At 48.8% G+C, this 23,845-nt stretch overlaps 1 protein-coding gene across 1 annotated transcript in view; it reads left to right on the plus strand.

The window, feature by feature from the left end:
* The first annotated feature begins 2,273 nt into the window (after window positions 1-2,273).
* The window catches only part of LOC144941777 (solute carrier family 35 member B1-like), a 34,879-nt gene continuing 13,307 nt past the window's right edge, over window positions 2,274-23,845 (plus strand). The window contains exons 1-6 of the mRNA XM_078868216.1: window positions 2,274-2,355; window positions 4,728-4,986; window positions 10,603-10,695; window positions 20,717-20,811; window positions 21,970-22,100; window positions 23,536-23,566. Coding sequence (XP_078724342.1) covers window positions 4,763-4,986; window positions 10,603-10,695; window positions 20,717-20,811; window positions 21,970-22,100; window positions 23,536-23,566 — 574 coding nt within the window. The 5' untranslated portion in view covers window positions 2,274-2,355; window positions 4,728-4,762. The remainder of the gene's footprint in view (window positions 2,356-4,727; window positions 4,987-10,602; window positions 10,696-20,716; window positions 20,812-21,969; window positions 22,101-23,535; window positions 23,567-23,845) is intronic.

Genomic DNA, 23,845 nt, shown 5'->3' on the forward strand with positions numbered 1-23,845 from the left:
GGCATACTGTGCCCAAACCTACTTACGTCCCAAAATGATTTGAATGGTGTCTCTAATCTGCGTTTTTTCGAATCCATGTATTTCCCTTTCTGTATCTCAACGGAACTCCAAGCACGCATCTCTGCATGCTTCTTTGCACACGTTTCAGCTTTTTGTCCCATTTATTCTGTTAATGGCCACGTTTCTGAACCGGTTCGTACCAGAGGCGTAGCTGGGGGGGGCAGGGGGGTACATATGTCCCCTGGCGCCAAGGTAAAGGGGCGCCAAAATGTGGCTTACAACGTTACATTATAACTTATTGCGGCGGGCGCGGCAGCCTGAAACTACTGCACAAATCTACACCTCAACCTAAAAGTTTATATATCCCGCCACACACAGCCTACATGTCATGTAATTACATTTTGGTATGTGATTAAACGGGGGAGGGGGGGGGCGCCAATTTTATAGTTCGTCCCCGGGCGCAAAATATCCTAGCTACGCCACTGGGTCGTACACACTGATTAAATACCTAGACACGTTGGCACGCCACTTTTCGTTACCAAGCTTACATCTGTCCAAAAGCGCTCTTCCAAAAACGCAACATGCTCTTGCCTGCATCTTTGGCAGTCGTTTGGAATCTGTCCCACCTTCAAAAGCCGTCCCAGGTACTGAAATGAACATTGTCAATTTCATCGTCACCGTCAAGCGCGGCCTCCGCGTGACATTCACCTACGAGCTCTTACCGTCCACGGACCCTGCAATCGATGGTGTCAGCTCGGGTGTTACATCAAAACCTGGGTCACGCCTGTCGCTCTCGGCCAGTGTTGACTCACTCGGACGCGCACGACGGAGGCTCAGGGTGAATTGCAAAAGGGACGTCTCTGCGAGCGACCACCGCTCGTGTCGCGGGCGGCGTGAGACCAAGCCACCCCCGGTGGCGTGACCTTATTTAGAGGGGGCACACGAAAACATGGGGCGAGGTCGGGGGGACGGCGACGACGCGGCCAATGTGTAAACAGACTTTAAATAAATGTGAAAGGACAAACAGGATGTGCAACGAGATGCGATGCGTTGCGTCTCTCGTGTATCCCGTCGTAGGTCTCACACAACCCCCATCCCGCCCCCATGTTATGTGTATGATGTATGAAGGAGTGCACATAGCCTGGCACAAGCGCCGCGGTGACGTCACCGCCACTTAGTGGCGAATGGCGGTTGTTGTTATTGTTGTAGTACGAATGTGGAAAGGCGCTTGCTAAAACTGGCAAACTTTGAATGAGAATCATCATTGGTGTTTCGTGTCGTACCAACAACATCATTTGACTTCCAAGAAGCGCCGAGCTTCTTGGAAGGTACAGATATTTTGCTGTGACGGTTTCACCTGAAGACGGAAGCTTGTGTTGCCTACGAAACGTCGTGATTTTTATTAATTTTTATTTCATTTTTTACCTACGTGACTTTACCGAAAGAGCTAAGAGTATGAACTGAATTTGTGTTGGGAGTCGTGCTGAGCGGCATGTGGCACACAACCCGAAACACATCGGAGAGCAATCGCTCCGGTATGACCGTGCGAAGAGGTGCGAGGCAACAAGGAGGGCTGGGGGACTTGCGGATGGCTGGTGGATCAACAAATCCGCTCATTGTCCCAGTGGTGGGGTGGATAAAAGCATCAATTATTTAAGCTTCCACCAACGCGTGTCAGCGCGGCCACCCCTCTTCTTCCCAATGGAATTGGACAGTGTTGTCTGCTGAGATGCTATGCTCGGTGTTAAAATAATCGGACCGCAGAGTACAGGTGTGCATTGTGATGCAAGTTCGGGAGTGGTGGCACGATGAGTTGTGCGCACTTGCGCACTGAAACCGGCGGCCTGAGCCCGATTCCATGCCGCTGCTAAAACGATTTGTGAACCAATCCTGGGATACATCATTCCCCAACCCGTACTGGCCAGCGAGGTGAAGTATGGTCAAACAGCCCCCGTCACTGAAATGTGTGGGCAGGCTTACATCCGACAGTGGATTGGCAAAGGGCTGGAACTGATTGTTTTACCGCTTGAAATACAGGCATGACTCGCTTAACGCGCGTTCTATCTACGATAATTCGCTACAACGAGCAACTTGAATTCATACCGATGTGCTCGCGTAACGAGCGGAGACCGATCGATCGAATGAGTTCCGTGGCGACCGTGGGGACGCGCCGCGGACAGCGCCGCTGTTTGTTTACCTGCTTGCGTTGTGCTGCGTGAGGATGGGGGCCTCGTGGTGTCGTGGTGGCACTGTCATGTGTGTGGGTGTCGGTGGGGGGAGTCGCTAATTAATTGCAGACGCTGAGGAAAGGCATGAGGAAAGGCACCTGCTAGCACTGTTGGCTCTGCGTGTGTGGTAAGTGTTACATTAGATGTTGTATTACTCTGTTTTAAAATTAGAATTTGTATTTCTCACGCAACAAAACGTACGTTGTTCAAAAATGTTGCATTACTGTATATTTTAACACAGCCCTAAATGTTCGGGTTGAAACGTAGCTCAGCTTTCAACATGGGAGGGAAGTCAATGGTAAAACGAAGATCGTTTAACGAGTGTTCACTTACCGAGCAATATTTCGTGGATCTTTTCTCGTTCGTTAAGCGAGATGCCCGTAATCGCCATCATTAGCCACTGTCCATCCACTGCTGGATGAAGGCCTCCTCACATCGTTGCCTTTCTTTACTGTCCATTGCTACTACCATCCACATCCCTCCTGCAAATTAAATTATCTCATAGCTCCAACTCCAAAGTGGTCGTCCTCTTTGACGCGTATTTCTCCTCTGGCTACCATTCCACCACCAGTCTTGCTCATTGCAAATGGGAGATACGTCGGGTCATATCCAGGCTACAAACTAAGCAGTAGCTATGCTTGGTCCTGCATGTGATTCATAAGCTTTCTTGGTTAGATGCCAAGGTGAGTTCATGTAATTTTTACTTCCTGAATTCATTCTTGATTGAAAAAAAATCATAAGCTTCTTATCAAATGTGCTGGGATTATACATTTAGTGGGATCTTCGACGCAAGGGATTCCAGGAATGTTTCCTCATTAAGAGGATACAGATTTTTCTCTACGTATTGTTAGAGGAAGTTTTTTCCCCCTCGGATGGATTAACCCATATGTGAAGCCATCAGCTGATATGTTTCACAGAGGAACTACTTTCCAGGGAATTGCTCATCGCTGAAACTGAGAGGTTAAGCAGAATTTAGTTTGGGTTTGTAGTTGAATAGATGGCCACCAGTGCTTGCCAGATGTTGTAGGCGTGGGCTGGTCAGTGCAGCCAGGAGTGCTGAGTGCAGTGGCGGAGCCAGTGGGGAGGGGGGGTGGCATATGCCCCCCCCCCCCCAATGATCCGACCGAAATCCCTAATTCCGATCGGATCATTGGGGTTTATTCGTAATAAATAGGCATTTTACGACCCCCACTGCCACTGTGTAGCATATTATTACGTGCCAGGGACTCTATGAGATGATAGGACAATAGTCTGAGTCTATAATTGGCAATAAGTAACGGCAAAGCAGTTATAAGTGACTCACATAATTGTGCGCAGTTGCGTTTCCAGTACGTGACTTCCCTGAAGGCATTCACCTTCAGCGAGCGCGATGCCGATCACACACGCGTCGAATAAAAAATCAAGGGACAAGTCCTTACTTACGAACAACTATAATTTTTCATTGCTGGAGGGGTTGCCCCCCCCTACCTGAAAATCCTGGCTCCGCCACTGCCTGAGTGTTCACCTCTTTTATATGCGTGGCAGATGTTATCCAGGTACTGTTTTTTCCCCATCAAAGCCAAGCGGTTATCAATTGCAATGGCCAAAATATCTGAATGCAACACCCTCTTAACAATAGTTCTGAGATTCAGAGGCTTTCCTGGGTAATTAATGTGTTTCAAGTGTTACGACTGTGACCAAAACACCTAGAATGGGACCTATTTTGTCATATATCAGAAGCTAAGCTTAAATATACGCTCCAAGCTTGGTGGTGTTTCATTCTTCACCTGAGGACGGCTGCTTGCGTTGTGGCCGAAACGTCGTGAGAATTATTTTATTGTTTAATTGTATTTATTTTATTATTTCCCTTCTACGTGACTTTACCGAAAGAACCAAGCAGAAGCTAAGCAGTGTTAGGCCTGGGTAGTGCTTTGATATGTTTCCGGAGCTACTTGTGAGTAGCAGAGGGCAGTGCAGCAAAATAAACTGCTGTACTGAACCTCTGTGCTGCTACATCTGTGCGCCCCACCTTCACAAACCCACCCTGGCCCGCATGAATAAATATGGTCAAATAACACCCACGACCCGCGCGCGGCACGGACGTGGGGAGGCTCTCATCCAGCAGTGGATTAACCAAAGGGCTGTGCACACATGTATTAAACACTTTGACCTAGATGTCCTGCGAGGACTATAGCTCACGTCATAGTCGGAAAGCTATATTCTTGGGTTTTTTCGGTAAAGTCACGTAGGTAAAAAAATAAAATAAAATAAAAAATCACGACGTTTCGGAGGCAACATTTACTTGATACAGCGAGCGTGCTGTGACGGTTCCACCTGAAGACGGAGGGTTGTGTTGCCTCCGAAACATCGTGATTTTTATTTTATTTTTACCTACGTGACTTTACCGAAAAAACCCAAGAATATGAATCCTTGCAGTCACGAAAGCTTCAAATCTAGAATTAGTCGGAAAGCTGTAATCCTGAGCTCGCTGTTCTTCGTGCTGCGTGTCGCGATGATCAGGTCGCCGCTTGGAGACTTCAGAACGTGTGGTCCTCATGGCCCAGGAAGGCACACAGCATGCAGAGGCCGCTCGGTGCCACCTCGCCCAGCCTGAAGGAGGTGACGCGTCGACCACCGTGGCGCCCCTGGCAGAGGACCCCGCTACCAGGCCGTGCGCTTGGCTGCACGGCGCCATGGCCAACGAGCGAGTGAAGCTCCTCGTGTGCTTCCTCGGCGTGTTCGTCTGCTACTTCTACTACGGCGTTCTGCAAGAGACCATGTGCGTGACGCACGTGTGACCCGCGGTAGCGCGCCGCCGCTACGAACCCGGCGAACCGAGTTCGATTCCCGCTCGCGGCCGACACCAGTGACGATTATCTGAACCGTTCCTGCGCAACCCACCCCCTGGTGTGCCCTGCTGGCGTTTATAGGTGCTCGCTAAGAATACTTGCTCCTCCAGTCTGTTAAGGCTATACGGGGGATCTTTGTCTTGTGCACTGTTCGACGAGAGGTGGTGTGTCTTCTGATTCACGCGCGCCTTTTTAAAAATATATTTCTATTTCGATTTAAAGCTTTCGTGACTGCAGGGATTCATCTTCTTGGTTCTTTCGGTAAAGTCACGTAGAAGGGAAATAATAAAATAATAAAATGTAAACATGATAAAATAATTCTCACGACGTTTCGGCCACAACGAAACGTCGTGAGAATTATTTTATTATGTTTAATTTTTTTTATTTTATTATTTCCCTTCTACGTGACTTTACCGAAAGAACCAAGAAGAATATATTTCTGTCCATGGAATGCCTGCGATCCAATCGGATGTGTCCGATTCTATCCGACATTGGGAGCGCAGTGGGGTTGTGAGCCTGGATAGTGCTAGGATGGGCGACCACGTAGCAAGCATACACGTGCAGTGGGCGCTGTCGGCAGCAGAGGTCTGTGCAGCACTCACCCGCGCACCTTCAACGGCTCGCATTGACCAGCGTGCTGAAGTATGGTCAAAAGTCCTGCACGGTATGGGGGGGGGGGGCCTTCGTCCAGCATTGGATTGACGAGCGCGATGCACATTAGCGTGCAGCTTACTCCGCTTCTTTGCTCAATTTATCATTTGAGGTCCATATTTCCGATCAATATGTCATATTATATAAAATGCACTGATTAATATGGGCACCACAATGGCGAGATGTTAACTACTACCTCGCCTGGTATACTGGAGGTTGTGGGTTCGACCCTGATGCCTGTATATTTGGAGTTTGCATGTTCTCCCCGTGGTCGTATAGATTTCCCTCTGGTTTTTCCCTCCACATTTAGAAACAAGCGTTTCGAATATTTGGCTGCCATAAATTGCCACGTGAGAGCTATAATTTGTGGCCAGGTCGCTACTGAAAAAGATCTATATGGCTCAGTGGGCCGTACCTTTTAAAACAAAAAATAGTTTAGTTGCATAGTTTAGTTTAATATGCAGAACTGAAGACGTGGCCGGTGGCTGAGACTAAAACAGCGGCATTTGAGAGAGGGAACAGTAATGTTTGAATAACTTTAGGAAGAAGAACTAAAGAAGCAAGAGGATGAGAGGTTAAACATGGGGCTGGAGGGGGCATAGGGTGGGTAACATGGCGAGGAGGACTCGACGGGAAGGTGTGAGCTTGGCTGCTGTCTGCGTTATGTGTGCGGCATGTTGCTGCCGCCCATTCAGGTGTCAGCAACGCTGAGAGGACGTCCACTATGGATATATCATTTTATATCGATTTCGATAGCACCTTACCCCCAAGGCGCTTTACAACAAATACAAAATTGCACATAAGATCATCGTGGTGGAAATAAATAGTGGGGTTATTAAAAGTGCTGGTGTGGTTATGGTGACAGCTTGGAGGACAGGTGGGCGTGGTTAAGGAAGGGTTGGGTGTATAGTTATAGGGGTAGTGATCGGGACAGGGGTGATGATCGGGGTTGGGGTAGTTCTGATCGTAGCTGGGGGGCAAGGAGTAGCAGTAGGGGAGAGCTGGGGAGAAGAGATGGGTTTTAAGGGAGGAACGGAAGCAGGTTAGTGAAGATGATTGTTTGATATGGAGTGATGAAATCAGATCGTCTCCAGCTCAGACATTCTAAGCTCTCTGAGCTGGGTGGGTTGTTACATTGCAGGAGTGTGAGAGAAGAAGATGGCTTTGGGAGGTTTTCATCAAGCAGTGGATTGATCATAGCTGATGATGATGGTGATCATTCGGAGCTTGAGCCCTTGATTGTGAATTGCACAAACAAATGACGTTTACCTGCCCAGGTCTCGTCAATTGACGTGAATGGGTACCAGTGTATGGATGTGTAGTGACATCGCGGAATGTCACTGTGCTGTGCTGGCCCGAGAGAGGCACGGCGTGCGATGTAACAACATCGCGGACACCACTTTGTGGGTGTAGTACCGGCCCTAGAGGGGCTTAGTGAGCACCGGTTGATAGCGCTAGGTGGCACCACGCTTGGCATGCAGTGCCAGCCCCACAGGATTAGGTGTGGGTGTGCCGAGGTTACTAAAGGCCATGGCACTCTGGTTGACCCGAGAGGACACGTGACCGGTTAAGTCTACAAAGGGGCCCCAAGTGGGGCTAGGGGTGGTCACGTGGTCCGGGTCCAGATCCTGCTCGAGGATTCTGGAAGGTGGTCGTGGCCAAGGGCGGAGCCAGCCACGCCGCAGGGAATATCAGCCGGGTCCCCCAGAGGGACCGGCATTGTTGTTCATCTTGAAGAAGCCTTCTTCTACGTCCTACGTTCTACCGAGTCTCCAACACGTGGATCTGGACCTGAGCTATGGTCTAGTCCAATGTAGCTAGTTATTTTGTAATTAGTGTAGTTAGCCTGGTGGTCACCACCATAGGTTCTTATTCTGTCAAGGGGCAGTTACCCCGTGTGTTGGTGTTAAATAAATGTGTTGCCTCCAATAGTACGTCTGCGACTCAGTTGAACTCACTAAAACTGGTGTCGGAAGTGGCCAAACATTCTTTTATTAGTAAGCTAGCCGAGTTAGGTTATGTTTACGCGAAGCAGACTACATTCCAGGACGTAGAACGATGAGGACGACGAAGTTATCCATCAAACAGCCCCAGGGATAGTGACCCCGGAGAAAGGAAGTGAGGCGCCGTCGGCAGAGCATCGCGTTGACCATCCACGCGACAGCTCACCGCCGTTAGGGTAAGAGGGCCGCGCAGCCCACACCCGCCTCGCAGAACTCCTCCACTACAGGCTGAGCCCGACGGAAAAGGAACACGTACGTCTGGCGGTTGATGAAATGTTGGCCTCCGATATCTCGCTGTCCTCCAGCCTGTGGGGAGCCCCAATTGTTCTTGTTAAAGAGCTGGATGGTAGTTTGCGCTTCTGTGTTGACTTCCGTAAGCTTAATAAGATCTCTGTGGCTGACGCTTACCTTCTTCCTTGGATGGACGATTCCCTGGATGCTCTAGCGGGAGCACGCTATTTTTTGACTCTTGACCTATCCGGATTTTAGCAGTTGCCGCTAGATGAATCCTCTAAGCCCAAGACAGCCTTTCGTACACCGCAAGGCTTATTTGAATTCAATCGTCTTCCGATCGGTCTTCATTCCGCACCAGCTATGTTCCAGCGATTGATGGAACTGGTTCTAGCTGGCCTCCAGTGAGACTATGTTATCATTTTTAGCCGTATGTTTAAAGAACATCTTGAATGGTTATGTGCTGTCTTTTTTAAAATGCATGCGGCGAACCTCAAATTTAAACCGCAGAAGTGTCACCTGCTCTAAAAATATGTTCGGTATCTTGGTCACATAGTCAGTAAATCAGGGATAGCGATGGACCCGGACAAAACCGCGTGTGTTCGTACTTGGCCGACCCCCACGTCGGTGGGGGGGGGGTGCGGAGTTTCATATTACCGCCATTTTGTCGCCAGGTTCGCCACTATCGCCAAACCTCTCCATGCCTTGACACACAAAAGGTCAGAAGTTCCATTGGGGGGAGGAGGAGGAGGCCGCATTTGTTACGCTCCGAGATGGCTTGGTGAACGCCCCTCCACTACCCCGACTTTTCTTTGCCGTTTGTCCTTGATACAGATGCTAGTAACGCCCGGAATTGGTGCTGCTCTGTCTCAAGTTGTCAATGGAGTCGAAAGTGTTGTCGAATATGGCAGCAGAGTGCTGTCTCCGCCCAAACAACGGTACTGTGTTACACACCGGGAAATCTTGGCTATTGTTTTTTTTGTGCAACAGTATCACCCCTATCTTCATGGCAGACGCTTTGAGGTGCGTTCTGACCATGCAGCGCTACAGTACGCGCTACGTATTGAGCAGCCGTCTGGCCAACTTTCATGTTGGTTGGAAGTACTCCAGGACTATTCCTTTACTGTTTCCTATCGCAAAGGTACCCGACACACGAACACGGACGCCCTGTTGCAATTACCAATGAGCGACGAGTGCGCATGTTTCTTTGGCTTGGAGCGTTGTAAAACGCCTACTGAGGACTTGCCCCCTCTCCTTGCGGCATTCGCCGGGGTTGAAAACTCTGAGGTAGCCGATGGTCCTGTGGCGTGTGACACCGTCATTGGCTTGGACCATGTGGAGTGGGGGCGCCTCCAGGTTGAGGATGCTTCCCTGCTTAAGTTACGACGCAGTGTCAAGGAGGCTGACGGGGGGGGGGGGGGGATCGACGGGGTGTAGCCTCTTTCATCCTCAGAGACGGATTGCTCATGCATTGGAACAGAGGGTTGCGCCGTTACAACATTGTTGTGCCTACTGCCCTACAGGGTAAAGTCATCTGGGCGGTGCACGAGCGATTATTGCACCTGGGGGTGCATAAGTCGCAAGCTACACTTAAACTCGACTTCTTCTGGCCTGGAATGGCGGAAGACGTCGCAGATGTATTGAAGGGGTGTGTGCAGTGCGCGCTGCGGAAACCCCCGTCTAAACCCTGTTGTCCACCGTTGCAAAACATTCAGGTCTCCCACATAAACGAGCTGGTCGCTCTTGATATCCTTGGTTCATTTCCCACTACCCCTCGTGGGAATAAGCATTTGCTAGTGGGTGTTGAGTATTTTTCACGCTGGCCGATGGCCTGGCCGCTCCCCAACCAATCAGCGGTGGCCATCACCGAGGCATTCCTCGATGGCTATGTGATGGACAAGGGTGCCCCTGAGCATCTTCTGACCGATTAGGGCAACACATTTTCTTCTAAATTACTGCGGGAGGTGTGCGACTTGTTGGGAACAAAGAAAGTACGTACGTCGCCATACCACCCCCAGACGGATGGAATGGTGGAGCGGCTGCACAGGACTCTGACCTCTATGCTGAGCCATCAGGTCAGCGAGTCCCAGCTTGACTGGGACTCGCATGTTCCCGGAGTCCTGGCTGCCTATAGAATGGCCCCTCACCATTTTTTTGATGTACGGAAGAGAACACGACCCCCCGATTGATGTCCAATTATGAGCCGCGCCAAACAAGGCTAAATCTAACATTTCTGACTCTATGCGCTTTACCCTTTAGAAGCTTTCGGAAGTGCGTGAGACTTCGAGAGAAATTCCCAATTCGTGGCAATTGGCAAATGAGCGACTGAGAGGTTCCCACCTTTATGCACAAAGAGTGGGTTCCAGGTAGCAGAGTCTGGTTGCACTGTCCACAGGTACCGGTGGTAACGTCACCCAAATTGTTTAAACCCTGGAGGGGGCCGGTTGATGGGATTCAGGTCGTTCGGCCCCGAGTGTGTCCAGATTCGCTTGGATTGCCGGAGTTGGTTTGTACATCCCTCGCGCCTCAAGCCTTTCATCGCACCGCGTGAATTCATCCCATCTCCACGACGCAGGGGCCGAGTGTCAGATGTGTCTGGCGAGCTGAGGTGCGTACCCGCTGAGGTTGGGCCTCAGGGGAGTCATGTGATCCCGTCCTCAGGTGCCGCACGTTTAACGTCCCCAAAGCCGCCACCTGCGCCGTCTCCACTGGATTCGGGAGAAGAGAGCCCGTCTGCCCGGCCGACTGCTCTTCGTGCGTATCCGGGTTCGATGGGACATTTGCAAATTCCCCCAGGGACATCCAGGGAGAGTAAGCCCACCTCCCCTGGGGGCCCGGCCACAAGGACTCTATCAAAGACTCTTCGGTTTTCGTGATCCCCATACACACGCACTCCCACACCGTCAGTTGGTTGTCGCACTCAGCAGGCCGTATTGGTTATTGGCTGAACCTAGCCTTGATTGTGCTTGCGGGTGTTGTTACACGGTGAGGGTGGGAGATGCTGGTGATGGAGGGGGTCCCGAGCGTTCGTGTTTTACTGCATTTTTTCTCTCTCTCTCTCTCTTCCCTTTTGTTTATTGTTCTTCTGTACTTCCGTCCCCTCTCCCCGTTAGTTCCTGTTTATTTGTAGATAGTGTTTATATTGTATAGAGGGATTTGGGTATTTATTTGTTGAGGCACACATAGGGGTTGTTCGTTTTGTCCGTTTTGAAGGGGGAGTTAACAGCTGGGACGGCTGAGTGTTACGAAGGGGGGGGGGGGTGATGTAGTGACATCGCGGGATGTCACTGTGCTGCGCCGGCCCTAGAGAGGCACGGCGTGCGATGTAATGACATCGCGGACACCACTATGATGTGGGTGTAGTACCGGCCCTAGAGGGGCTTGGTGAGCGCTGGTTGATAGCGCTAGGTGGCACCACGCTTGGCGTGCAGTGCCAGCCCTACAGGATAGGGTGTGGGTGTGCCAGGGTTACTAAAGGCCATGGCACTCTGGTTGACCTGAGAGGACACGTGACCGGTTAAGTCTACAAAGGGGCCCTAAGTGGGGGCTAGGGGTAGTCACGTGGTCCGGGTCCAGATCCTGCTAGAGGATTATGAAAGGTGGTCGTGGCCAAGGGCGGAGCCAGCCAAGCCTACGTTTTACCGAGTCTCCAACACGCGGACCTGAACCCGGGCTGTGGTCCGGTCCGTGGTAGCGAGTTATGTTGTTTTTAGTGTAATTAGCCTAGTGGTCACCACCACAGGTTGTTATTCTGTTCAGGGGCAGTTACCCCGTGTGTAGGTGTTAAATAAATGTGTTGCCTCCAAGAGTGCATCAGATGTAAGGAGGAGAATCTACACTGTGGGTATAGCCCGATACTGCAGTTCGTGGCTGAAGGGTAGCCTCGTGGCCTTAGAGAGAGATGCTTCCATTTTAGAGACTAGTCGTGCTCTCGTTCAGTGAGTGACCAGCAAACTGAGTTGAATTCCCAGCCACGAGCTAGCATCAGTGGCGGGTGATACTTCAGTTGGGCCTGGGATGCTCACTTCACCGACTCTCAGTCGCAAGCGCGGTGAAGAACGGTGAAACGGTACATGACCGGAGTTGAGGTTGGGGGAGGGAAGGGTTCTTCGTCCGGCAGTAGATTAACAAGGGCTAGGAAACTAGCTTGGTTATTTATAGGGAAGTAAAAAAAAACACTCGATGGATTGATTGAGGGCAGTATTTCTCGCAAGCAAGTTCTCATGACTCCGTCCACCACCCCCACCTCTGACCATTGTTGTTGTCTTTCCAGTTTTACGATTATTTTCCACTCGTATGGAAATAGAATTCCGACACACCTGATGGTTGCCAATGACGCAAATTTGCAGTGGGGGGAAGGGGTGGGTGTGGGAAAGGGGTGGGTGTGGGAGAAGGGGTGGGTGTGGGAGAAGGGGTGGGTGGGGGAGAAGGGGTGGGTGGGGGAGAAGGGGTGGGTGGGGGAGAAGGGGTGGGTGGGGGAGAAGGGGTGGGTGGGGGAGAAGGGGTGGGTGGGGGAGAAGGGGTGGGTGGGGGAGAAGGGGTGGGTGGGGGAGAAGGGGTGGGTGGGGGAGAAGGGGTGGGTGGGGGAGAAGGGGTGGGTGGGGGAGAAGGGGTGGGTGGGGGAGAAGGGGTGGGTGGGGGAGAAGGGGTGGGTGGGGGAGAAGGGGTGGGTGGGGGAGAAGGGGTGGGTGGGGGAGAAGGGGTGGGTGGGGGAGAAGGGGTGGGTGGGGGAGAAGGGGTGGGTGGGGTAGAAGGGGAAGGCAACGTGAGGACTGGGGTTTTGAGAAACACCGACTTAGAGCGCTTTTGTGATTTACGATTCATCGTACGGTAATACCCCGATTTACGTATCCACCTTTCACGTAGTTTCGCAAATACGTCGTTACATTCTTAACACCTCTACCTGATTTGCGTCGCTCCAACTCACACGTCGCTCTCGTTATCCGTCACCTCCTCAGCCTTCGCCTCCACCACCCTACCCTGTAAATCGCTTTGGAGTTACGTCGTTTGGATATTCGTCGTCGCACATTTCAGGAACGCATCCCTCACTTAAACCGCTGCCTTACTGTCTGTCCAAAAAAAACACTGCGGTAGGGCACAGTTTGCCATGGAATCCCACTGATGATTCTGGTCTGCATACCATTGAGCAAAGGTGAAGGGCACCCTTATAGGGTGATGCAAAACAAACACCACTTATCCGAAACTAATGGGATAATTATGGCTGGCTTTAAGGATCCCCCCGGTTGTTTTTTTTGCTGGCGATGGCATTTTGGCGACTGACTGGCAATTGACACGGTAATGGAACGTCTGCCGTCGACTCCAACGCCAGTGCGAGAAAATCGGTAATGGACATGAACGTGTCAGGGAAGGCAAGTGCATCGTGGTGACAAGTGTGAAATCCTCTTCTTGACTCCCGAGAACCTTAATTGAAAGTCGATCTTTTTTTTTTACATTATGCTCCAGTGATTTTAATTTCAGCCGCATTAATTCAGCCCAGCGGGTTCGCGTGCCGCCTACTTTCAAGCGTCATTACCTTTCGTACTTTGACGGACATTGCTTAATTAATTTACTTCACGTGGTATGGTTTTCACTTCATGATCCTATAGACAATTGCTTAAATTGATCAAATAAAACGTCTCCAGAAATGCGTTACCCTCTGTGCACGACCGCGCGTGCTTTGCATGCTTACGTGCATCTCCACGCCCTCATGTGCGTTCATGTCGGTGGGAGGATAGGTGCGCATGGGGGAACAGGTGCATGTGTACGGGAGAACAGGTATGTGTGTGTGGGGAGGACAGGTGCGGGGGCACGGGAGAACCAGTGTGTGTGTGTGTGGAAAGGAACGGGTGTGTGTGTGTGGGAACAGGTGTGTGTGGGAACAGGTATGTCGGGAGGAACATGAGTGTGGGAAGACGTGCATGTGTACGGGTGAACAGGTGTGTGGACAGGGACGGGTGTGTGTGTGGAGGAACAGTTGTTTGTAAGAGGACATGTGTGCATTAGGCTCAGATGTGTACTTTAGCAAATGTGTGCATGGAGGGCAGGTTTGCGTGGTCAGTAGATGTAGAACCAGGTATGCGAGGTCACGTGTCGATGTCAGTGAATGCCTCCCGTCTCCACTCTCTCTCCTGACTCGGCGCCACCCAACCGACTCCACCATCAACTCCTTCCCATACCCACGACCAGGGGCATTCCCGGGCACGAGGTGGAGGTGGGGGGGGGGGTGCATCGTTCTCCTCTCATTGATTCTCACTTTAACTCGCTGGCGTTGGCAACGTCAGGCATTGTCGAATGAGACATTAATTCACCACGTCAGGACTTGCCAAGAGCTGCCAAATCACGAGCGGGCTGAGCAGGAGTTCACAAATCAGCAACAGGCCATTAATTAAGTCAGTATTGAACACATTGGGAACTAGTGCACTTAATCAGAAGGGGATAAATTAGTAATGGCCAAGGGAATAAGGCCCATTGCACGGGCCTTTATACAACCGCCTCTGGCACTGAAATTGTAAACCGTCTCTGAGCTGTTGTTTCTCTATGTTTGATTGCTAACGCTGGAATGTGATTATGTAAATGTACCAAATTGATGTAATTTCCGTTTGCGTAGAACGAGTATGTGGTTGGGAATGCTTGCTTAACAAGCTCATGCTTAATGCTAAGTAATGCTGCGAGTGGCCAGGAGAAGGCAGTATCGTCACGGATTTAATCTGTGCGGAGCTTTGAGTGTTCGTCGCTTGAGTATGGATTGTCTCGAGGGTACGCCAGTTAGCTTGCACGTGCCGAACGCGAATGGAATTGGCCAAACATCCCATTGCAGGATTCATATTTATACAGTATGTATTTATTATTATTATGCTTGTTTACCCAGGAAATCCTTGCTGAACCCTATTTTGTCAGGAAGGCCCTGTCAAGTTTTATCAGTAGGGGGCGATATTGCTTTGGCAATCCCAATTGAGTAATGCGTAGGTAATATTTCAGCATTGGCATGGCAATACTCGTAACAATGTACGTGTTGTTTGTTGTCAGGAAACCGGAAGACCCATAGGAAACGAATGCAGAACACGGGGAGGACGTAAAAACTCCTCTTTAAAAAGGCGCACGGAGTCGGAAATCGAACTCAGGGCCTTTTTGCTCTGAGACACAAGTTACCAACTACTCCACCATGCCACCTGGGGACTCAATGAGGGTTTTTTCTGGATAAATTAAACAGGAAAGAGAGCTGATAGAGAGAGAATTCGCTTCCCAGCCACGGCATGCATCGGCCGCAATATCAGAACCTATCCTTCCCCCTTCCCCGCCCACCCATCTCACCCCGTTCACCAAATATGTTGAATCAAATCCCATAACCCACATTACGTTTTCAGGTCTTCAATCTATTGGCGGATTGAGAATGATTATGTCTTTACATATCCTGTACATGTAAAGAAATTGGCTAAACATCTCAATGCAGGATTGCATTGAAAAAAGCAGAGTCGCGAGATTCTGTGAGACTCCCGTGGGGTAAATAAAGGGTAGTGGCCTGATGATAATGTTTTCATTCATGCGCGTCCCTTGAGCGCGTGGGTCGTTCAAGGTCATGTGTGGGAGGGGATGGGGTGCGTGGCTGGCTGGCTTTGTCTTTCCGTTGCATGGCCCGGGTTGGTTTGGCGAAAGCCGCGTGTGCTTCGTCACGCGTGTTGCAGCTCCTCTTTATCTGAGCCCCAACACGCAGCCGCCACCACCACCACGCGACTTGCCTCGCCAGGCTCGCTACCCACCCCGTCGGGTCGTTGAGCCAATGTAGAAGGGGAAAAAAACGCATTCGAATTCCCACTCGAGCCCAGTTGCATGATCAATTCCACCCCCCACCCCCACCCCCGCTCCGCTTTCCAATTCCACTTAACTCTTGCATGTTCGCAAATCGCAAGGGAGTCACATTATAGGTCATGAAATCATGGGTGTCTAATGCACGGAACAGCCAAATCGATGACGAATTGACCAAATCAGCATATATTTGAAGTTGTGTTTGAGCGCAGTCAGGTTTAGCCAAATAAAGGAATGTCCGGTAAACATTGTTTTGCTGACAGTGCACTTTATGAAAGCAAGGTGGTCAATAGTGGTGGTGCCAGATGGGGTGGCTCAGGCCCGTGACCAAGTGCTTTGCGCCACAGTTTGACCACAGTGACCAAAGTCACTTAGTGGCCACAGTCACCAACTGCTTTGACCACAGTCACCAACTGCTTTGACCACAGTCACCAACTGCTTTGCGCCACAGTTTGACCACAAAGACCAAGTGACTAAGTGACCACAGTGACCAAGTGCTTTGCGCCACAAGTGCTTTGCGCCATAGTTGATGGATCACACGGAGAATTATGAAACTCCCAACACTCACTGCGCCGGACGCGGCCAGGAGGTGGCAGCACAGAATGTGCAATTGTTGAACCTCATTTGTAGAGTGGGCAAAACATGAGAGTTGGTTGGTGACCGTCTCGAATGCGTTGTGGGGTTTTCTCCAGCTACCCTGGTTTCCTTCCACAGGAAACGAAATATTGTTTAAAAACAAATGAAATTGGAGAACATCCCAATTGCAGGACCCTCCTGGAAAGATGCCTTGAAACTCAGTGAGACTTTCCTGGCTAAATTAATTACAATACAGGTAGTCCTCTACTTACGATGGAGATGCGTTACGACGACCACATCGTAAGTCGAAAATATTGTAAGTCGAAGATGACCTGGCCTACCCAGGAGTCTTAAACAATGGTGATAATTTAGCAAAACAGAGCAATTTACAGTACCGTACTGTATAAACTATATACTGCATGTATTTATTAATTAAAATCTGTATTGCACAGTGAAATGTAAAATAAAAAACAAGGTAAATTCTTAGCCTACCTATATGAACTGCAATTTAATAGAAAGTTTTATTCAGGAAACAATCCTATCTGCTATAAAAAAAAAAATAACTTTTAACATGCTTTGAACGTATCGTATCGTGGTAACCTTAAAATGAAATCGCTAAAGCTACGTATCACACATGCATTGAACGTATAGTACCGTATCATATTGTACTGTACTCACCAATATTCTGTCCGTCGTCTGCATACTTGAACGATGTTAGCTTGTTGATGGCAATTTTGTCGTATCGCTATCGCCATCGTAGAATCGAAATATCGTAAGTCGGACCATCGTAACTCGGGGACTACCTGTACTGTATTACTCTAATAATACTCACGATGATCAGTGAAAAGTACACACACCATGGTTGCTCATGTGAACGCTCTCGTCTCGCGCATGCGTTGAACATTTTACCAATGTCTGGAAGGTAACGCCTATGTCTCCTGATGAGATCTAGAAGATCTAAACCAGTCCAGGGGTTTGCTTTCTTAAACAAGTTCTGCTAATTAACATTTCTGATGGACTAGGGGCATATCCCAGAAAAAAATGTATGCAGAGATACAGAACGGCATGTCGAGTTATTTATTCCATCATACACCCAAGGTATGTGTGTGTGTGGTTTAAACGGGACCTGGCACCGAGAGCCCGAAATCAGCAAGAGTATACTGCCCTCTGCTGGCGTTCACCGTGATTAACCCTTGCCAGATGTAGATTTGAAGCTTTCGTGACTGCAAGGATTCATACTCTTAGTTCTTTCGGTAAAGTCACGTAGGTGAAAAATGAAATTAAAATTAATAAAAAATAAAATAAAAATAAAGACGTTTCGGAGGCAACACAAGTCTCCGTCATCAGGTGGGACCGTCACAGCCAGATTTGCTGCATCGTGATTTTTATTTCATTTTTTATTAATTTTAATTTCATTTTTTACCTACGTGACTTTACCGAAATAACTAAGAGTATTAACCCTTGCCAGATGGCCACCGTGCATCGGTGCTGCAGCGCAGGCTTCTCCAGATATGCGTCGGGATGCTCCCTCAGTGTTGTGAAAGTGAATTAAACTGTTCTCGTGCTCAAACTACTGGTGCGTGGTGTGCCTTCTCTCAGCTGTGCCGTTCCCCTCCAAATTACTCAATTGGGACGAAACTCTACGGTGCACAGCAATCTGGCAGGAAACTAATTCCCCAGACAAATTCACCAGACAAATTCACCAGCAAAGGAGACGTCCTGATCGCTTGAGTTCTCGCTCAGCTGATTATACCAAATGAACTTGAAACTCGAAATTTGAAACGCCACTTCTGCGTAGGACGTCGCGATTGTGCAGTAGAGCTCTGTGACGTGATGTCCGACGTTCTGCTCCACGTGCTGAGAGGTTGAAAGGGCTTGTTCCGTTCCATAAACTTGCATCACTACAGGCCTGCAGTCATTGACTGCGTGCTCAGAGTTCGTTTGAAGACAACCGCTCAGCGTATTAATTACACGCACAATGTTGCCAGGTAGAAAAAGAAAAAAAATAACATTTTGATACGCTTCGCTTGCTCGCCTTTTCGAAGTGTTCGGCCTGTACGTGACCACGGGCCTTAAGAAACGACGTCACGGGTCCGTTCCATGCCCACGAACTCACAACAGCACGAGCAGCTCAAACTGAGGAGCTCGTTTCACGGTGAAACCCAGACCCGTCGTCTCCTCCTCAGTGTCTCACGATCACGTATCCCCCCCATGCGCATTCTCTGCCCACAATCCATGGGTAGGGCAGGTACCAGGATTTATAGGTCAATAGGCAAAACATATTTTAGACTGACCTCCAAGTCGCAAGTCCCCAGGGAAAAATAAATAGATTGTGATGTTCGGGGGGGGGGGGAGGTCGAGAGTAGAGTATACAGACATCAACAGCTTACTTGCGAGCGTGAAATAAGCGTGTCGTTGTTGATGTGGTTACGGCTGTATACGAATGGGGTCTGAACGTCAGGTGTGGGCCGGCGTTATCTGATGTCTCGGTCACTTAATGTCCACGCGCATTCCCTCCTGTCCCCTTTCGGGCTTAAGCTGGTTAAGCGCCTCATACATGTCGCTTTCTCACCAATTCGCTCGGGGCTTGTGCAGACGTTGTGGGTGGTGGAGGCTTCTTAATCTTGCACGCACGCCGATTCTCTGCGTTCGCCAAGTCCGGCGCGTTGTGTTGTGCCGCGGAACAATCCGGATCATTTGCTCGGTCTTTCTTTCCTCGGCGTGTCTTCTTATTATTATTATCATCATCACCACCACCATTCCTGCATTTACACGATAAGCGTTGGAATGGTGAGCAAAGCGACTGGGCGAATAAGCCTGCGCGAATGAGATAATGCCAGCGCCACGGAGAGCGACGCTGACTGCACGTCCTATCACACAGTTATAAGGCGCGTTTGACACGTCAACTTTCACATTTACAGGCGTACCGCCGGTTTCTCTTTTTTCCATTATTTTATGTAAGTGCGTTTTTTTTTTCTGATATGAAACCCATAGTGCATCAGTAGGCTACTCCATAAAAAAAGAAAATTGTATGGAAGTGCAAAGTCGACAAGCCCGCGTGCGCTTTCGGGCTATTGCGCTGTCATTTGCCATGAGACGCAGCGACAGCGCGTTTTGTGGTGCATGCAAACCGGTATCTGTGGCGCTTCTGATTGTGGCGCCTGTGGTGAATGTGGCTGTGGTGTCCAATTTCTTTGGTCGGTGTCTGCAGTGTCTATGACTTATGCCTATGCGGCTGGTGTGTGTTGTGTCTATGACTTATGCCTATGCGGCTGGGGTGTGTTGTGTCTATGGCTGGTGTTAATGTGGATGGTGTCTGTGTTGTGTCTATGGCTAGTGTTAATGTGGTGTGTGTTGTGTCTATGGCTGGTGTTAATGTGGATGGTGTCTGTGTTGTGTCTATGGCTAGTGTTAATGTGGTGTGTGTTGTGTCTATGGCTAGTGTTAATGTGGTTGGTGTGTGTTGTGTCTATGGCTTGTGTTAATGTGGATGGTGTGTTTGCTGTGTCTATGGCTAGTGTTAATGTGAATGGTGTCTGTGTTGTGTCTATGGCTGCTGTTAATGTGTCTGGTGTTGTGTGTTGTGTCTATAGCTAGTGTTAATGTGGTGTGTGTTGTGTCTATGGCTAGTGTTAATGTGTCTGGTCTTCTTGATTCTTTCGGTAAAGTCACGTAGAAGGGAAGTAATAAAATAATAAAAATAAAAACATAATAAAACAATTCTCACGACGTTTCGGCCACAACGCAAGCAGCCGTCCTCCGGCGAAGGAGGACGGCTGCTTGCGTTGTGGCCGAAACGTCGTGAGAATTGTTTTATTATGTTTTTATTTTTATTATTTTATTACTTCCCTTCTACGTGACTTTACCGAAAGAACCAAGAAGATGGATCCCTGCAGTCACGAAAGCTTTAAATCGAAATGTGTCTGGTGTCTGTGTTGTGTCTATGGCTGGTGTTAATGTGGTGTGTGTTGTGTCTATGGCTAGTGTTAATGTGGTTGGTGTGTGTTGTGTCTATGGCTTGTGTTAATGCGGCTGGTGTCTGTGTTGTGTCTATGGCTAGTGTTAATGTGGTGTGTGTTGTGTCTATGGTTAGTGGTAATGTGTCTGGTGTGTGTAGTGCCTATGGCTGTTGTTAATGTGGATGGTGTGTGTAGTGCCTATGGCTAGTGTTAATGTGGATGGTGTCTGTGTTGTGTCTATGGCTAGTGTTAATGTGTCTGGTGTGTGTAGTGCCTATGGCTAGTGTTAATGTGGCTGGTGTCTGTGTTGTGTCTATGGCTGGTGTTAATGTGCCTGGTGGCTATGTGGTATGCATGGCTGGTGTCTCTGTGGTGTGCATGGCTGGTAGTTGTGATTACTGTGCCCGGTGTTTGTGCCCTCTGTGTTTTCTGCACAGCACTCGGGGCCGCTACGGGCACGGGGAGATGTTCACGTTCGCGCTCACCCTCGTGCTCATCCAGTGCACAAGTGGCGCTGCGTTTGCCAAGATGAGTGAGTGTGTGTCACCAACACGCGCATCTGCAGGTGCTCTCATTACAAGCAAAGGAAACCTTAATAGTGCAATGTAACAATACTACTGCTGTATATGATATGGATTTTGAATTCCAATACACAAAACAAGGCTTTTAAATGTGCATTGTAATACATTTTAGATCTGGACTAATCGTATCTATATGCCTTAACCCCTAATGCTACATATATGCATGCGTATATAGCTGTACCTAACCATAACTCTATTAATTTCACAACTATTTGTCATTCCACTGTTGCATACCTAAATGAATCTATTTACCTAACCCCAACCCTCGCTAAAATCCCAATTACATGCATATATTTTTCTTCCAATTTATGGAGGTCAAATTCTAAATGTTTGGGACGAGAGTCGTGGGACCCGTTCGTTTGCAGGGGAGAGTGGAACCATCTCGCCATGGTCACGGGATGTCAACAACCTCGCCTGGTATACAGGAGGTCGTGGGTTCGATCCCGACCCTGACGCCTGCTGTATATTTGGAGTTTGCGTGTCTCTCTCCCCATGGAGATGTTGACTACCTGGCCTGGTGTACAGGAGGTCGTGGGTTCGATCCCGACCCTGACCCCTGCTGTATATTTGGAGTTTACATGTTTACCCCGTGGTCGTGTGGATTTTCCTCCGGGTCTTCCGGTTTTGTATTTAGAATATTTGGCTCCTCTGCATTTCCACACGATAAGCCACTTCGTTGAGATATAAAAACATTTTACAAGGGTAAGGCCCACTGAGCTATTTAGTTATTTTTCAGAAGCGACCTGGCCACAGATGATAGCTAAATAAAGTGGCTTATCATGTGGAAATGTATAGCAGCCAAATACTCTAACGCATGTCGTTTATAAATGTGGAGGGAAAAGCCAGAGGACCCGGGGAAAGAGACATGCAAACTCCAAATATACAGGCATTGTCAGGGTCGGGATCGAATCCACGACCTCTTGCATAGCAGGAGAGATAGTTAACATCTCGCCACCGTGCTTTCATTTTGTGCACCAGGGCCCCATGCCAAGCACTCTATGCCAATGAAATAGAATGCAGGGAACTTGAACCTTGAACCTGACCTCAGGCAGAGAACTCAAGAAGGAGGAAGGCAAATGTGCGGCGGTGTCCTCCTCTGCCACGCTCAGTGAGATGCTGTGCACCCTCCCCGGGCGTGGACCACACGGCGCAGTGGATGTACATGGCGTGCGCACTCACCTGCCTGGGGGCCATGGTCTCTGGGAACGTGGCCCTGCAGTTCATCCACTATCCCACACAGGTGCCCCCCCAACTCCCCTCACCGCCCCCCAACATGCAATGCGCTCACCCCACTCACACTCCCACAAAGCATGCATGCGTTCACTCCTCGCACTGCTCCCACTTTGGAATTCCATGGCATCGTCACTTTTCCCAGTTTCTTAGAACGTTGCTCAGTTCGAGGAACGTATTAACCCTTGTCTCTTAACACCATCAATAGCGCTGTTTGTTACTAGCTGCTGAGCATTTTGGGTGTTTGGGCTAGCGCTAAGCAACTGTGATTGGAGTGCATTATGCAGAATCTCACACAGCAATGAAATGCATTAACCGGCAACATCAGCTATCTGCATATTTTATTTAACAGGCCGAACTCTGCAGATGATGCTCTGAAAATGGAACCCAGAGATGTGGTTTTCCGAAGGAAACAAATACTGCTGGGAAACATTGGTCCAGAACGCCCGTAGGCTGGTGGTCTTAGTTGTTTTTGTTACGTGCGTGTTTGGTGCCGAAGCAGACTCTATTTATTGTTTTAATGAAGAAAACACAAGTTGTAAGCTCTCCGAACGCGAGAACGCATCGGAGAGCTACAGCTTGTACACGAGTCGCCAATCTTACACAGCTTGCCAGTGGCAATTGGCAATCAGATCTTTCTGTTTTTGCAGCCAGCATTATGTATGTTTGTTGAATATATTTCCCACCGTACTTAGCCAACCGTGCTATGATAATATGTACTTGATTTCAATGAAGAATATGAAAGGCAAATTCTCTTTTTTTGGCACTTTAGAATATGGGATAGAGTATATTTCATACCTCTTAAACAATCAACGAATTATTAATATCTGGTATGAGACTGTAAGATTGTTGAGTTGAGTTATTGTTATAATAATATACAGATTTGGTACATTTATTGTTTACTATGGTTTCACAGTAGTAATTATTTTTGCATGTATTTTTTTCTTCAGGAAATACATGCAAAAATGAATACCAAATGTGTACGTTCTTACAAAAACATTATCCTAGTCACAATCAGGATACAAATGTACGCATCCTCAATGTTTCTAAAATAAATGCATTTAGGATGGACTGAATTAGTTTTTTCACACATCGAATTAATCTACATGTGACAAATTACATTCAATTACAGCTATAGTCAGGACACTGCTATCACAACAACAGTGAATGACCGCAGTAGTGTCAGTGAAAGACAAATTCCATTTACGAGACAGTAAAATGCTCAACCCATACAAATACAACTGTGCAAATTATGTTGATGGGAATCCAGTGGTGAAGAAAGCGATGAATGCACACAGAGAATGGCTGAATTAGCATCACTCGATGGGACAAAGTGATGTTGCATCAGACTTGTCCTTGTTTTGAGAACCAAAGTAATTGAATGCGAGTGGGGAATTGGTTAATGTCGTATTAACCTTCGCGTCTTTGTGTGTCTGTGTGTTTAGGTGTTGGGGAAGTCATGTAAACCAATCTCAGGTCAGGTCTTCCACGTTAATTGCCTTGAAATGTGTTTTGCTTTCCTGACACAAACGAGGAACATCTGCCCGCTCACATAATCACGGCCGCTGGGCAATGAAGTCATTACACACGCCCGAAAGAAAACGTAGTTAGCGACGCACCTCCGATTATAGCACGGTTGGCTGCGTACGGTGCGAAAGAGGTTCAACACAAAAAAAACGTGCAGCGCATTGGTCCACGCGAGGTGACGAACAAACGGCGGGTTTAACAAGAATCACGCCGTGGCCACTCGATGAA

The sequence above is a fragment of the Lampetra fluviatilis genome, chromosome 2 (genome assembly GCF_964198595.1).
Source record: "Lampetra fluviatilis chromosome 2, kcLamFluv1.1, whole genome shotgun sequence".
In the NCBI taxonomy this organism is placed as follows: Eukaryota; Metazoa; Chordata; class Hyperoartia; order Petromyzontiformes; family Petromyzontidae; genus Lampetra; species Lampetra fluviatilis.